Below are 13,881 nucleotides of genomic sequence, written 5' to 3'. Positions count from 1 at the left end.
TAATTTTGATAACATTCAATATAGATCTTTTCAATTTAATATTGTTGTTGTGTGCCACCGAGTCGATTCTGACTCCTAGTGACCCTATATGACAGAACAGAACTACCCCATAGGGTTTCCTAGCCTGTAATCTTTACGGGAGCAGGTCACCAGGTCTCTTCTCCCATGGAGCCGCTGGTGGGTTTGAACTGCTGACCCTTCTTAGCAGCTGAGCATTTAACCATTACGCCACCAGAGTTCCTTTTTCAATTTAATAGGCTATGTTAAATTAAGGATTCCAATTGTGAAAATTATTAATACCTGGAGAGTAAATGAACACACTCCAAAAAGAGACTTTTTCATATATTTCATTATATGTCATGAGCAACTGAAGCAGAATTTATTAATGACTCTGACGTTTGTTATAACACCCGTGGAACTTACACCTGAATTGGAATGTTAGAGATTATCAAGATGCTTTTAAAACAGAACAATCAAGTAGTTGAGAGAAGCTGCCAAGTATATTCTTGAGTTCTGCACTCCCAAGTACAAGTGGCTATTCCTGTAACTACAGCCGCCTGATAGAGGCAGGGGTAGTCTGGGTTAACTGCCTTCTAACCTAGCCCTGGAAACTGGAATGCACCAAATGTCAGGCAAGAAAGTTGCAGCTGAGCTGCTTTGTTTCTAGACTTGCAACTGTGCTTTTCCCTTAGTGAGTGACCGTTCCCTTCCGCGGTAGGTGTTGCTAGCCAGAGTCACAAAGAGCTAACCCCAGCTGGAAGAGCTCAGATGCCTACTAATTTTAGAGCTAAGACACAGCGTAAGTCTCTTCTGAGAAGACGAGCTAGAAGAGAGCTCACCATTCAGTCTGTATTCCAGAAGTATTACAGTTCCTGAGGACAGCAAATGCATCATGGCTCATCTTGTGAGCATCATAGTGGGTAAGGGCACAACAGCGGCGCAGGCTGCTGAGACGTTTGTCTCCTTGTACACGAATGGTCACAGTCAACTGGGTGGCCATCCTGTCATTCTGTGGGTGGAAGAGGGTTGAGACCAGAACTAAAGTTACCACGAGCATCTGGATTTTATGTGCTGAACTGCATGAAACAAAATGAAAAGAACCAGGGTGAAAGAACAGTTTGGAAACAGTAAGTTTAAAAGTCAAGAGGCTTATTTATTTATTCATTCTAGCATTTATTCATATAAATTACAAATACATACTGAGTACCTATTATGCACAAGACACTAGATTAGGTTACCATGAGGGACGTAAAGACATTTCCTGCCTTCATATATCTTACATACTAATTAGATTCTGTACTACAGAATCACTTTGTTTTTTCTTTTTAAATAAAAAATCTGATTACATGGTTCCACAAAATTTTTGTGCTATTTCTGGGTGTAAAAAGGAATTGGAGAAGATATAACTTGGGTGATGGAGTATTAGGATATTTTGAAAGTTGATGGGAACAGGACAGAATAAATGAAAATGGAGCTCTCCTGTTTTTGTGTGTGTGTGTGTGGTGTTTAAGTGAGAAGACTGTTACACATACCTACAATACTATATTTTTGTGACTGAAGGAAGGGTTCATCTAAGTAATTGTCTGAAAGGAAGATCCAAGCTAGGATGTCAAGACTGAGAAACTATCATTAGAGCTATTCTACAATCTTGAATTTTTTTCTGCTACGATGCTCTTAATGCTTAATAAGAATACAGGTTTCCAGTAGCACCCCCTTTTTACCACCCATTTATAGAAGATACAGTGTAGTGAGTCTGCCTCTAGAGAACAAGATCATTGGTTCACTTCTCAGGGAACTCTAGGCATCTGGATATTGTGATTCCCAGCAAACAGAAATAAAGGTCAAGAGGCAGAAATAATGTGAAAAGTCTACATAGGGATTCCCTCAAAATTAAAAGATAGTAGTAAGAAGAAATAGCCTTAAGGCAAGGGAGAGGAGAGCAGCAACAATGTTAGGGGTAAAGAGTTAGAAAGCAGGGTATGGAGGCTGAATGAAAATACATTTGTAGAGATTTGTATAATTTGAGGGAACATAAATTGGCAATTACAAAGGAGTCTTTGTTGACTAAAAACATTAAACTATAACTCCCTACTATGTATCAGGAGCTGTCCAGGTACTAGAAATCCAGGAGAGAACAAAATAAAGTCTAGGCCATCATGGGTTTTATGTGGTATTGGAGGATATAAATAAGGAAGTAGGCATGGAATAGAAATGACAAAGATAAGTGCTACGAAAAAAATAAAGCAGAATAAGGCAGAGGAGTGATGGAGGCTGCCGATGTTGATAGGGTGGCTGGGGAAGGCTTCTTGGAGGAAGTGAAATGTAAGCAGAGAACTGAATAAAGTGAGGGAGCAAATGTTGAGAATATATAAGCAAATATTCTCCAGGCTGAAGGAATAATAAGTGCAAAGCTGTTAAGGTGGAAGCTTCATTGGTGTGTTAGAAAAAAAGGGAAAGAGGTCAAAATGGCTAGAGTAGGGTGACTGAAGGGGAGAGGATAAGAGATGAAGTTAGAAGTAACCAGAGACCAGATCATACTGGGCTTTGTAGAATAAAATAAAAGACAAAATAAATCCTTAACACGGATTAAATGTGAAAGGGAAGCCACTGGAATGTTTTAAACAGTGAAGTGACTGGGTCTGCTATGTCCAAATTTCTTTTTGACAGAAAGTCTTTGGAAGCTTAACACTAGATGAATATTCAGTGATCGGCCACTGTGCTGCACTGGGTACAGACTGGCAAGAAAACTTCTCCGGGTAGCAGAGAACGGAGTGACACCTAGTGGCAAAGTTAAATAGCCCGATGATAATTGGAATCATATCCCACTTGCCTGGCAGAACATTCACCACAAATTCCAGCTAAAAAGAGCAAACAGGTAGTTTTAGACTATTCTAGACAGAATATAGTTTACTTGTAGGATTTTCAGATATTTCAAAAGGAGAGAATATATCAAACAATACCTGTAAGAAAGAGAAAAACTACATATTGGCAAAACGGAAACCCTGGTGGCACAGTGGTTAAGAGCTACGACCGCTAACCAAAAGGTCAGCAGTTCAAATCCACGAGGCACTCCTTGGAAACTCTATGGGGCAGTTCTACTCTGGTATGAGTCGGAATCAACTCAATGGCAACAGGTTATTGGCAAATCAGACATCTGACAAGAGACTCGTATCCAGAATATATAAAGAACTCTTACAACTCAATGATAAATAGTAGCCAAATTTTAAAAATGAACAAGGGATTTCAATATACCTTTTTCCAAAGACGGTATACAAATGGCCACAGGCACATGAAACGATGCTAAACATCATCCACCATCAGGGAAATGCGAACCCAAACCACAGTGAGATACCATTTAACACCCACAACCACTAACCAGAAGCCCTGGCGGTGCGCTGGTTAAGAGCTTGGCTGCTGACCAAAAAGCTGGCAGTTTGAATCTCCCAGCTGCTCCTTGGAAACTCTATGTGGCACTTCTACTCTGTCCTATAGGGAAAAGACTCAACGTCAATGAGTTTGGTTTGGACCAGTAACCAAAGGAGCTCTGGTGGTACAGTGGTTAAAGCACTCAGCAGCTAACCAAAAGGTTGGCAGTTTGAATCCACCAGGCACTCTGCAGGAGAAAGATGTGGCAGCCTGCTTCTGTAAAGACTTACAGCCTTGGGAACCCAGACCCTATGGGGTAGTTCTACTCTGTCCTACCGGGTTGCTATGAGTTGGAATTTACTCGACGGCAGTGGGTTTGGTTTGGTTTGGTTTACCAGTGACCAACTGCCTTTGAGTCAGTTCCAACTCCTGGTGACCCCGTGTGTGCAGAGTAGCTCCACAGTGTTTTCAATGGCTGATTTTTAGGAAGGAGATCTCCAGGACTTTCTTCTGAGGCACCTCCAGTTGGACTCAAACTTCCAACCTTTTAGTTAGCAGCTGAGTGTGTTAACCATTTTGCACCACCTAGGGACTCCACTAACAGGACTAAATAAAAAAGACATAATTACAAGTCTTGGCGAGGATGTGGAGAAACTGGAACCCTCATACACTGTTAGTGGAATTGTAGTGGGATTGTTAGTGATACTTTCGAAAAATAGTTTAGCATTTCCTCAGAATGCTAACAAAGTTATCATATGGCCCAACAATTCTACTCCTAGGTATGTACCCAGGAGAAATGAAAACATATGTCTAATAAAAAACTTGTAAATGAATGTTCACAATAGCAGTATTTGTAACAGCTAAATGGAAACAACCCAAATGTCCATCCATTGATGAATGGATAAACAAAATGTAATATATCCATACAATGGAATATCATTCAGGCATAAAAAGAATTTAGTAGTGATACATGCATGAGTCTTTGCGGACCCAATCACAAAAGATCACATAATGTATTATTCCATTTATATGAAATGTCCAGTATAGGCAGATCTATTGAGACAGAAAGCAGTCTACTGGTTGCCTAAGGCTAGAGGGTGGAGAATGGAGAAATGGGATGTGACTGATACTGGTTACAGGGGTTCTTTTGGGATGATAAAAATGTTCTAAAATTGTGGTAATGGTTGCACACCTCTGGAATATACTAAAAACCACTGAACTTTAAATAGGTGAATTTTATGCTATGTAAAATGTATATTAATAAATCTTTTTTGTTTTTTAAAAAGAGCAAAACCATAATGAGATACCACTTCATACCTACTAGGATGGTTATAATAATTTTTAAAAAATTTTAAAAAAAGGGAAATTATAAGTGTTGAAAAGGATGTGGAGAAATTGGAACCCTCATACATTGCTGGTGGGAATGTAAAATGGAGCAGCTGCTGTGGAAAACAATCTGGTGGTTCCCCAAAAAGATATAGAATTACCAGATGACCCAGCAATTACACTCCCAGGTATACTGAAAACAAGGACTCAAACAGATACTTGTACGCCAGTGTTCACTGCAGCTTTGTTCACAATAGCCAGAAGGTGGAAACAACAAGTTGTCCATCAACAGACGAATGGATAAACAAAATGTGATGTATTCATACAATAGAATATTATTCAGCCATAAAAAGGAATGAAGTTCTGATACACGCTATAAAATGTATGAACCTTGAAAACATGCTAAGTAAATATGCCAGAAACAAAAGGACACATATGATTCCACTTATATGAAATATCTAGAATAGACAAATTCATAGAAAGGTACCAGGGTCAAGGGGGGTAGGGGATGGAATGTGAAGTTATTACTTAATGGGTACAGAGTTTCTGTTTGGGGTGATGAACAATTTTGGAAATAGTATAGATGGTTACACAACACAGTGAATGTAATTAATGCCACTGAATTGCATACTTAAAAATGGTTAAGATAGCAAACACAACAGAGTCCCTGATGGAGTGAGAGAAAAGTGGAGTGCAGAACTCAAATTCTAGTAAAAAGACCAGACTTGATGGCCTGACTGAGACTGGAGGGACCCCAGAAGACGTGGCTCCCAGAATCTCTGTTAGCCCAGAACTAAAACCACTCCCGAAGCCAATTCTTCACACAAAGATTAGACTGGATTATAAAACATAAAATGATACTGATGAAGAGTGTGGTTCTCAGCTGAAGTAGATACATGAGACTAAATGGGTAGCTACTGTCTGGAGGCTAGATGAGAAGGCAGAAGGGGACAGGAGCTGGATGAATGGACACAGGAAATACAGGGTAGAGAGGAGGAGTGTGTTGTCACACTGTAGGGAAAGCAACTAGGGTCATATACCAATGTGTGTATAAGTTTTTGTATGAAAAAATTGTAAACTTGCATTTAAAGCACAATAAAAAAAATTACAAAATAGAAAAAAAGGTTAAAATAGCAAGTTTTATGTTATATATATCTTACTACACTAAAGACACAACATGCATGAACCTTTATATATGGAATATACACGTCTAAATATATATAAATATATATGGAAAGGATAAAGAAATTAAGCACTTCAGTTATCAAATCTATGACTTAAAGATATCCTATCTCTAAAAACTACTGCTATTCCTGTGTCACATGGACTATATTTAAGTCCAATAATTACAGTCCAATCCTAAATATCCTGCTTAATGGCTATATATTTCTGAGTCAAAGGTTGCTGAAGGATCACTGTATGTTCACAGTTGCAGGAGGAGTTAGATAAGAAAGGTAGAGCCAAAATGGTAGTGAGGGGAATGGAGCTAGATTAGCTCTCACGTTCACAGGTCCAGGCTTTAAAAAATAACGTTGAGTTTCATGGGTCTATGTTGGAAAAAGATAAAAGATTTTTAGAAATTTCCTAGGGTAATACCTTTTTGTATTTTGTTCCTATCCCATAAAGTAAAAAGCAACTGCTGTTTAAATCCCAAAGCCCACTCCAAGAATAAAAAAAGAAAATCTTACATCATTTCGGTCCTTGGTCAGTCTCTCCTCTAGTTCCTGGGCTAATTGCAAAAGCCACCACTGTACCTAAAAAGGGGTGTTAAGATTTTAATCCTTCATTTAAAACTCTAGGTCTATTATAGAACCAGTTGCTGGATTTGTTCAGGTCCCCCCCCAAATGAATGTGTACACCAAAGACTCCCCCATAACCAAGGGATCACCAGACAATAGAAATGTTCTCAGCACTCTGACCTGCTCTAACTCAAGAGCTTCTTTTCCTGCTGGCATACCAAGAGGTGAATTTCAGGCACATTCTAGCTATTAGAAAAAAGACCAGACGCTGACCTGGGGCACAAGAAGTTTCTACCTACCAAAAAAAATTGAATTCTATTTTGACCTTTAGTCAGTCCCATTTTCTTTCTTTTTAGGTAGAAGCACAGAGGGGAAAAAGCAGTAAACCACAAGTTAAACAAGTCGATTTTCAACATAAGAAAGGAACTTCTATTCCTTTCATACTTTCCATTTCCAGCATAAAGGTCCCATCTAACCTAGTAAACCTGCCACAGCTACCAACACCCACCCACTAACCCCCACAGAAGAGGCGGTCTTCTGCCTACCTGTTCCCGAGTAACCAGGGCCGTTTTTCCGGGGAAGTTCTTGCCACAGCCGATGGTTTTAGGTAGTTGCCTGGGTTTAACTGGATCATGTTCAATCCCTCGGCACACGGCATACAGCCAAGACCTAATAAAACCAGCAGAAAACATTGAGGTGAAAGCAAATGGCTATTCTTATTAAAACAAAATATGTTATGCTTTTATTCCTTTCACAAAAAAGGAAAAATATGTCTGAAATTAGGTGTACCTGACTTTTCCACTGAATTCCTACCCCCTCATTGAATTTCAGTGCCATATAATGACTGACTTCCTACAGCTAAGTCATCATTTGTATTTTTGCCATGGAAAAGTGCCAAGCAAGCCACAGGTTCATATCCCCAAGTTTTTTGTGTTTGCTAAGGCCTAAGCACAAAGACAAGGAGCCCTGGTTGTGCAGTGGTTAAAGCACTCAGCTTTAACCACAAAAGGTTAGCAGTTCAAACCCACGAGCCACTCTGGGAAAAAGATGTGGGAGTCTGCTTCGATAAAGATTTACAGCCTGGAAACACTATGGGGCAGTTCTAATCTGTCTTACAGGGTCACTATGAGTCAGAAGCAACAGCAACGGGTTTGTTTTTTGGTAAACACAAGATGTTAAGGGAATATCTTAGCACACATAAATGATGTAATAGTACAGTCAATTCTCATTATTTGTGGTAGTTATGTTCTATAAAGTCAATGCAAACAATTAGTAAATATTGAACCACTGATCCTAGTGGCACAGTGGTTAAGAACTCAGCTGCTAACCAAAAGGTCAGCAGTTCGAATCTACCAGCTACTCCTTGGAAACCCTATGGAGCACTTTTACTGTGTCCTATAGGGTTGATATAAGTTGGAATCGATTCAATGGCATGGGGCAGGGCAGTGGGGGAGGGAGTGCTCCTAGGGGAACATAAGGTTAGATTCCTGCTAGCTTCTGGTCATAACATTTTGTCAACTGACCAATATATAACCTTGTTTTATGTGTATTTCTGTACGAAGACACCTTATTTTTGTTTATTCGTTAACACTGAACTCATGGCCAACAGCACTATAACTCATGCTTGAGCAAAGCTTATCTAGTGTATTTTCTCTGTAAGGCACATCGCAGCCTTCTTGGGCTTAGGTATACTTCAGCACTATACTTGTGGTCCATTTTAAACAGCAAAATCACCAACCAAAAGCAAAGAAATGTGGAAAACTGTGAAAAGGACACTTGTTTCCAGTACGAAAGCTGAAACAAGAAGGCAGAGTATTGTCTTGTTCAACGTGCATGCTGGGTGACATTGCACATGTCTACGAATGACCATGACGGCACTATGAGTACTTATTTTGGGGTTACAAATAAATGTTAGCAAGTAGGCAAATTCACAAAAACAGAATCCATGAATAATGAGGATCATCTTCATATACCCAGGTGTTAAAGTAATAATTCCTATCTATCAACCCACCCAGGTACACGAAAAAACTAGAATGATGGGCCATAGTTACCTAGGATTTTAAAGTTAAGATGGACCAATGAAATTTCATGAAGAAACAAATGTTAATCTAGTTTTACTAGACACTTTTGTCTGTATTTGAATTTCATAAACATTACGTTTGAAGATATGAATCACTTACCCATTCTTCTCCCCAAAATGACTCTGGAGCTGGGATTCGGTGAATTGGGTCAGTTCACCCATATATTCTACCCCCAGGATTCCAACAACAGAGGCCCCTAGCTTTCCTCCAAGATTACGACTGATAAAAAAAGGAGACAAATAATTTATAGGTCATATCATAAATATCTGGTTAACATAAGGCATTCTGCTTCTGTAACTAAGACTCCAAAAGGTTCAGGGAAAATTAAAGCATAGTATTGGTCTTAATTTGCCAGCATAAGTCCAAGTGATTGTGGGAATTCAGTGGTACTCTGGGAGTTAGGACCTAGGAAGAAGATTAACAACAGCATAAACAAAATGTTATTGATTAGCTACCAAGTCTACTACATATAAAATTTTTAATTGTACAGGTTCTACTGTCCCATTTGGGGATTAAAATTCCAACCCCAAAACAAATCCCTCAACTAAAACCTTCTATTGTTAAGAATATGGTCAAAATTCTTTAGCCTTGCCTTCAAGGCTCTCTCTAATCTGTCCTTCCTCAATCTATCTTTTCAGTCCTACTTCCAGTTACTTCTCCTTCTTCTCTAGCTAAACTGATTTATCACCATCCATCTGTTAGATTGCATACAATAGTGGCTTATGTGTTGCTATGATGCTGGAAACTATGCCACCAGTATTTCATATACCAGGAGGATCACCCATGCCTACCCAGGTTTCTGTGGTGCTTCCAGGCTAAGACGGACTAGGAAGAAAGGCTTGGCAGTGGCCATTTAAGATGCATCAATTGGTCTCAACTCACCTGGAGCAAAGGATAATTAAGAACACCAAGGACACAAGGTAATTATGAGCCCAAGAGACAGAAAGAGCCACATAAACCAGAGACTACTTCAGCCTGAGACCAGCAGAACTAGATGGTGTCCAGCTATAACCAATGACTGCCCTGACAGGGAACACAACAGAGAACCCCTGCAGGAGCAGGAGAGCAGTGGGATGCAGACCCCAAATTCTCATAAAAAGACCAGAATTAATTGTCAGAATGGGACTAGAAGGACCCTGGAGGCCATGCTCCCCAGACCTTCCGTTAGCCCAAGACAGGAACCATTCCCAAAGCCAACTCTTCAGACAGGGATTGGACTGGAATATGGGATGGAAAATGATACTGATGAAGAACAAGCTTCTTGGATCAAGTAGACACATGAGACTATGTTGGCATCTCCTATCTGGAGGGGAGATGAGAGGGCAGAGGGGGTCAGAAGCTGGTGGAATGGACACGAAAACAGAGAGTGGAGGGAAGGAGCGGGCTGTCTCATTACAGGAAGAGCAATTAAGAGTATATAGCAAGGTGTATATAAATTATTGTATAAGAGACTGACTTGATTTGTAAACTTTCACTTAAAGCACAATAAAACGTAAAAAAAAAAAAAAAGCCTGGCAATCTACCTCTGAAAATTAGCCAGGGAAAACCCTACGGATCCCAACAGAATATTATCCAATATAGTGCTGGAAGATGAACCTCCTAAGTTGGAAGGCACTCAAAATATGCAGTGACCACAACAATGGACTTGAGCATACCAGTATTGTGAAGATGACCAGGCAATGTTTTGTTCTATTGTACATGGGGCTGCCATGGGTCGGAGCCGACTTGACGGCGACTAACAACAACAAACTGGTTTATGTTCGAGTTCAATGAAAACATTTTGTACTTTGTCCTTTGTGCTCAAAACATTCTCTAAACCAGTATTGGTTTCCTATTCTCGTCTGACACTCCAAATTCTGCCAAACCTCAAAATAAAACCCCATGCCCTTTTCATAAATCCTTCTCAGATTACTCTTCTTTTACAAACTTTGGGAAGTACCTGCACAATTTACTTAGCAATTACTCATGCAGTTTTGTAATGGCATTTTCATTTTATCTCGAACTGTTACGTCTTGTCTCTTCAATAATGTAAGCCCTTGTCAAGGACACATAATTCATAGGGTCAACCTGGTTATGGTATTCATTTGATTTGGCTTCTTTTCTCAAGCCTAGTATGGGAGCAATTCAGTAGCCCTGATACCTGTTTGCCCTGGTGTCAGTCCTTCCTAAGGAAGAAACTATAACCAGAGATTGCCTTCACCTGGGTATAAATGACATTTAAGGTGCTCTCTGAATACTTACACTTTGGTAATAGGCATTTGGCTGAAGAGCTGTGGGACTGAGCCATGTGAGACCAGGGTCTGGCTGTTGGGCTTGTTTAGTCCACAGGCCAGCTTTGCCAAGACCTGGAGAATGGAAAGTGTAAAAGCCTCATTACTGTCAACCCCACTCACATAGAGGGTTAGTGAATATTGAAACACACATACACAGAGGTTAAGAGTAGCTGATGGTTTCCACATTGAAAACAAAACCAAAACCAGAAATTCAAGACATCTCTAAACCTTAGTGCCACATCCTCAGTGGAAAATATGACCTGTTATCATTATTCTCATTGTTCTTCCCACATCTCTTTCACAATCAGTTTTCCTTTTATCTTTTTTCCTCCCCCATCTTTTCCTTGAGGTCCTCCCACTTTAAGAAGTTTGGAAAGCAGACAAGCTGCAGAAGAAACTCAAGTAAGATGCATTTCTCAGTGTGTTCATATGAAAATACTGAGACAAACTTGTTTTACCCTACATTATTTATTTACATGTCTTTAATTAATGCTTAGTCTATTTGAGTCCTGAATTTTATACAGATTATCATAATTTAGAATCTGTGATAGGGATTGGGCTCACAATCATCCTCTAATAGCAAACACCTTTTTATACAGTGTAAACAAGACTTTGCAATGAAAAAAATTAAATCCCTTAGAACTCAAAGAGGAAGACACTTCAGTGGTATCATTTCACAAACTATAATTGATAGGTAAAGTATAAAAGCATTCTTTAAATTCATTAGAGAGATTCTCCAGGAATTTTCTACTAGGCAACATTTAGTCTGGTTTATGTTGGAATTTTTGTTTCCCCTCCCCCACCCAACCAAGGGGAAAAAAACTGCAGGCAAGTTTGGCAACTTATTGGGAGAAGGCAGCAACCAGGGATAATCAAGCACTGCTCAATTATTGAGCCTGGTCAGAAAGGGATGAAGCTCCCAGACCTTCACTGCACTTTATTGTGTTTAATCAGAAAACCAGTTATTCTGCCCCTGGATTACTGAGAGTTGTCTGTATTCCCAACACCAAAACAGTGGTCCAAATTAATAAGGTTTTACTATTCCATTTCTGTTTTTGCTCCTATTAGAAAAGGAGGAATAGGCAAAAACAGGAAACTCCACATAAGAAAATTAAAGTAAAATAAAAGAAATAGGTTTACATAGTAAAACCTGTGAAAGCCGGAACATATGTAAGGCAGAAACCTGTCAGAGGAGGAGCATTCAAATACTTTCCACTAAAACGAGTCAAAGAAAAGTGATAAAACTGCACCCTGTCCCAGGCAGAAAATTTGCGGGACCTGGAAAAACAAGGCAGTCCCATCAAGTTCCGGCTCTCACAGGTCTCACTGTATATAAAAGTTCAAAGACTAGCCTCCTCCTCTCTATGGATAGTTCAGTCATTAAGGAAATACTTTGGATGCAACTATATAAATAAGCAGTTTCTGCAAAATTTCCAGCCTGCTTCTTGGGCAAGTGTATGTTCAATGTTGACTCTCATGTTAAAGGATTAATTAGGTCTTATTTGGACCTCTACATGAATTTTAAACAGAAACCCGTTTCAAATTATATGAATAATGACCTAAATGCCCCATCCATATCTAATTCTTACCATATTTACTAACTAAAGATTATCCATGCTTCTCTTTGCAATCCACTACTAGTCTTCACCTTATTGTGTGAAATTCCAGCGGAACATTGAAATCCTGTCTGCCTCTCTATGGCTGCTCTCACTTCCTCCACAATCACAGCTCCCATGGTGAGCTGCAGGTCGGGAGAGGCGGTGTTATCAATCTGAAGAGAATCAAGCCACTGAAATAAGCCTTGTTTTCGCATCTCCTCTGAAAAAAGTTGAGAGGTCACAGTTAGACATAATTTTTAAAAAATCCTTTCATCGTGCTGTCTAATGCAGAAATGCTTAGGCACTTTATTAGATATGCAGGTTTTCACACACACACAAAAGGCAACCATTTCAGAAGAATGAGAACGAGAGACCAATTTTTCCTTCATACCAATTCCAGCAGCCTTAGCTTCAGCAGAGGCTGCACTTTGTAGTTCTAATATGCAACAAATATTTTGTATTAATATCATCTTTCATGAACAATGATTTAAAAGTACATTTGTTTTCTCTCCCCAGTTTTCCTGAATTTTCTTCCTCCCACTTCCCCTTGAACATCACTAAGTTTTATTATGTTATTCCATTAGGAAACAGTCAAAATTAAATCAAGCTTCAGTATAAAATTCAAGTTAGTGTTTACATATTTTTAGAGGCTAAGTCCAGTCGAGTGACTTAAAATCCAATAAGAAGCACTAGAAGATTTATTCTCCCGACAAGCTATTTAAATTAGATGTAGCTTTGAACTTCAGGGCCTTGAAAATAGCTTCGTATCCAATTCAGAACAAGCCACAATTTTGAAAAGACACAAAAACATGATTATGGCAGGGCCCTGGTGGCACAGCGGTTTAAAAGCTTGGCTGCTAACCAAAAGGTCAGCAGTTTGAATTCACCCGCCACTCCTTGGAAACTCTATGGGTCAGTTCTACTCTATTCTATAGGGTCACTATGAGTCGGAATCAACTCGACAGCAACAGGTTTGGAGTGAAGTATGAAAATGGCAAGAAAATACACTCAGAAGTATCTTGGAGTTGTAGATGAAGGTTCAGAGATAAGCACTTACAAGGAAAAAATTTCCAACTATCATGACTGCTTACTCTCCCCTGGGCTGGCTTATCTTCCTCCTCTCGCCCTAACCCTGGGTACTGAGCAGCATTCTCCTCCTCTTTGTATATATGCATTTTCTCCTGGTGAACTGATACTATCTTATGTTTCAATTTGCTTATGCTGAGTAAATGCAAATCTTTATCTCCAAACTCTTTCTTGAATTGTAATCCCTTATCTCCGTCTCCCTACAGAGTAACACTTCTTAAATTTTTCACTATAGTTTCAAGTAAAACATAACTAAAATTAAACTTATCTTTCTCTTCAAATGTTCCCTTCCCAACCAACTCTATTTCTATTAAAGGTGGAAAATCCAGATAATCTTGGCTTCTTTTCTCTCATTCACTCCCCATTGTTTAGTCATGTAGCCAACAAAGCCTACTTTAAAATATCTCACATA

General features: G+C 39.3%; 1 protein-coding gene across 7 annotated transcripts in view; it reads right to left on the bottom strand.

Moving 5' to 3' along the window:
* Positions 1-13,881, bottom strand: part of POLH (DNA polymerase eta) — a 36,427-nt gene that overhangs the window by 4,135 nt on the left and 18,411 nt on the right. For 4 of the 7 annotated variants that reach the window (XM_049892738.1, XM_049892729.1, XM_049892781.1 and 1 more), the window contains 6 exons: positions 12,434-12,603; positions 10,754-10,857; positions 8,612-8,731; positions 6,977-7,100; positions 6,381-6,446; positions 840-1,009 (listed from right to left, as the gene is read on the bottom strand). In XM_049892738.1, coding sequence (XP_049748695.1) covers positions 840-1,009; positions 6,381-6,446; positions 6,977-7,100; positions 8,612-8,731; positions 10,754-10,857; positions 12,434-12,603 — 754 coding nt within the window. Of the gene's footprint in view, positions 1-470; positions 1,010-6,028; positions 6,240-6,380; positions 6,447-6,976; positions 7,101-8,611; positions 8,732-10,753; positions 10,858-12,374; positions 12,604-13,881 lie in introns of those variants that run through there. The other 3 variants (XM_049892756.1, XM_049892766.1, XM_049892776.1) reach the window with 3 other exon arrangements.

The sequence above is a fragment of the Elephas maximus genome, chromosome 1 (genome assembly GCF_024166365.1).
Source record: "Elephas maximus indicus isolate mEleMax1 chromosome 1, mEleMax1 primary haplotype, whole genome shotgun sequence".
Lineage (NCBI taxonomy): Eukaryota > Metazoa > Chordata > Mammalia > Proboscidea > Elephantidae > Elephas > Elephas maximus.
Note: the sequence above shows the minus strand (reverse complement) of the source record. Positions and strands in the feature narration are given on the sequence as shown.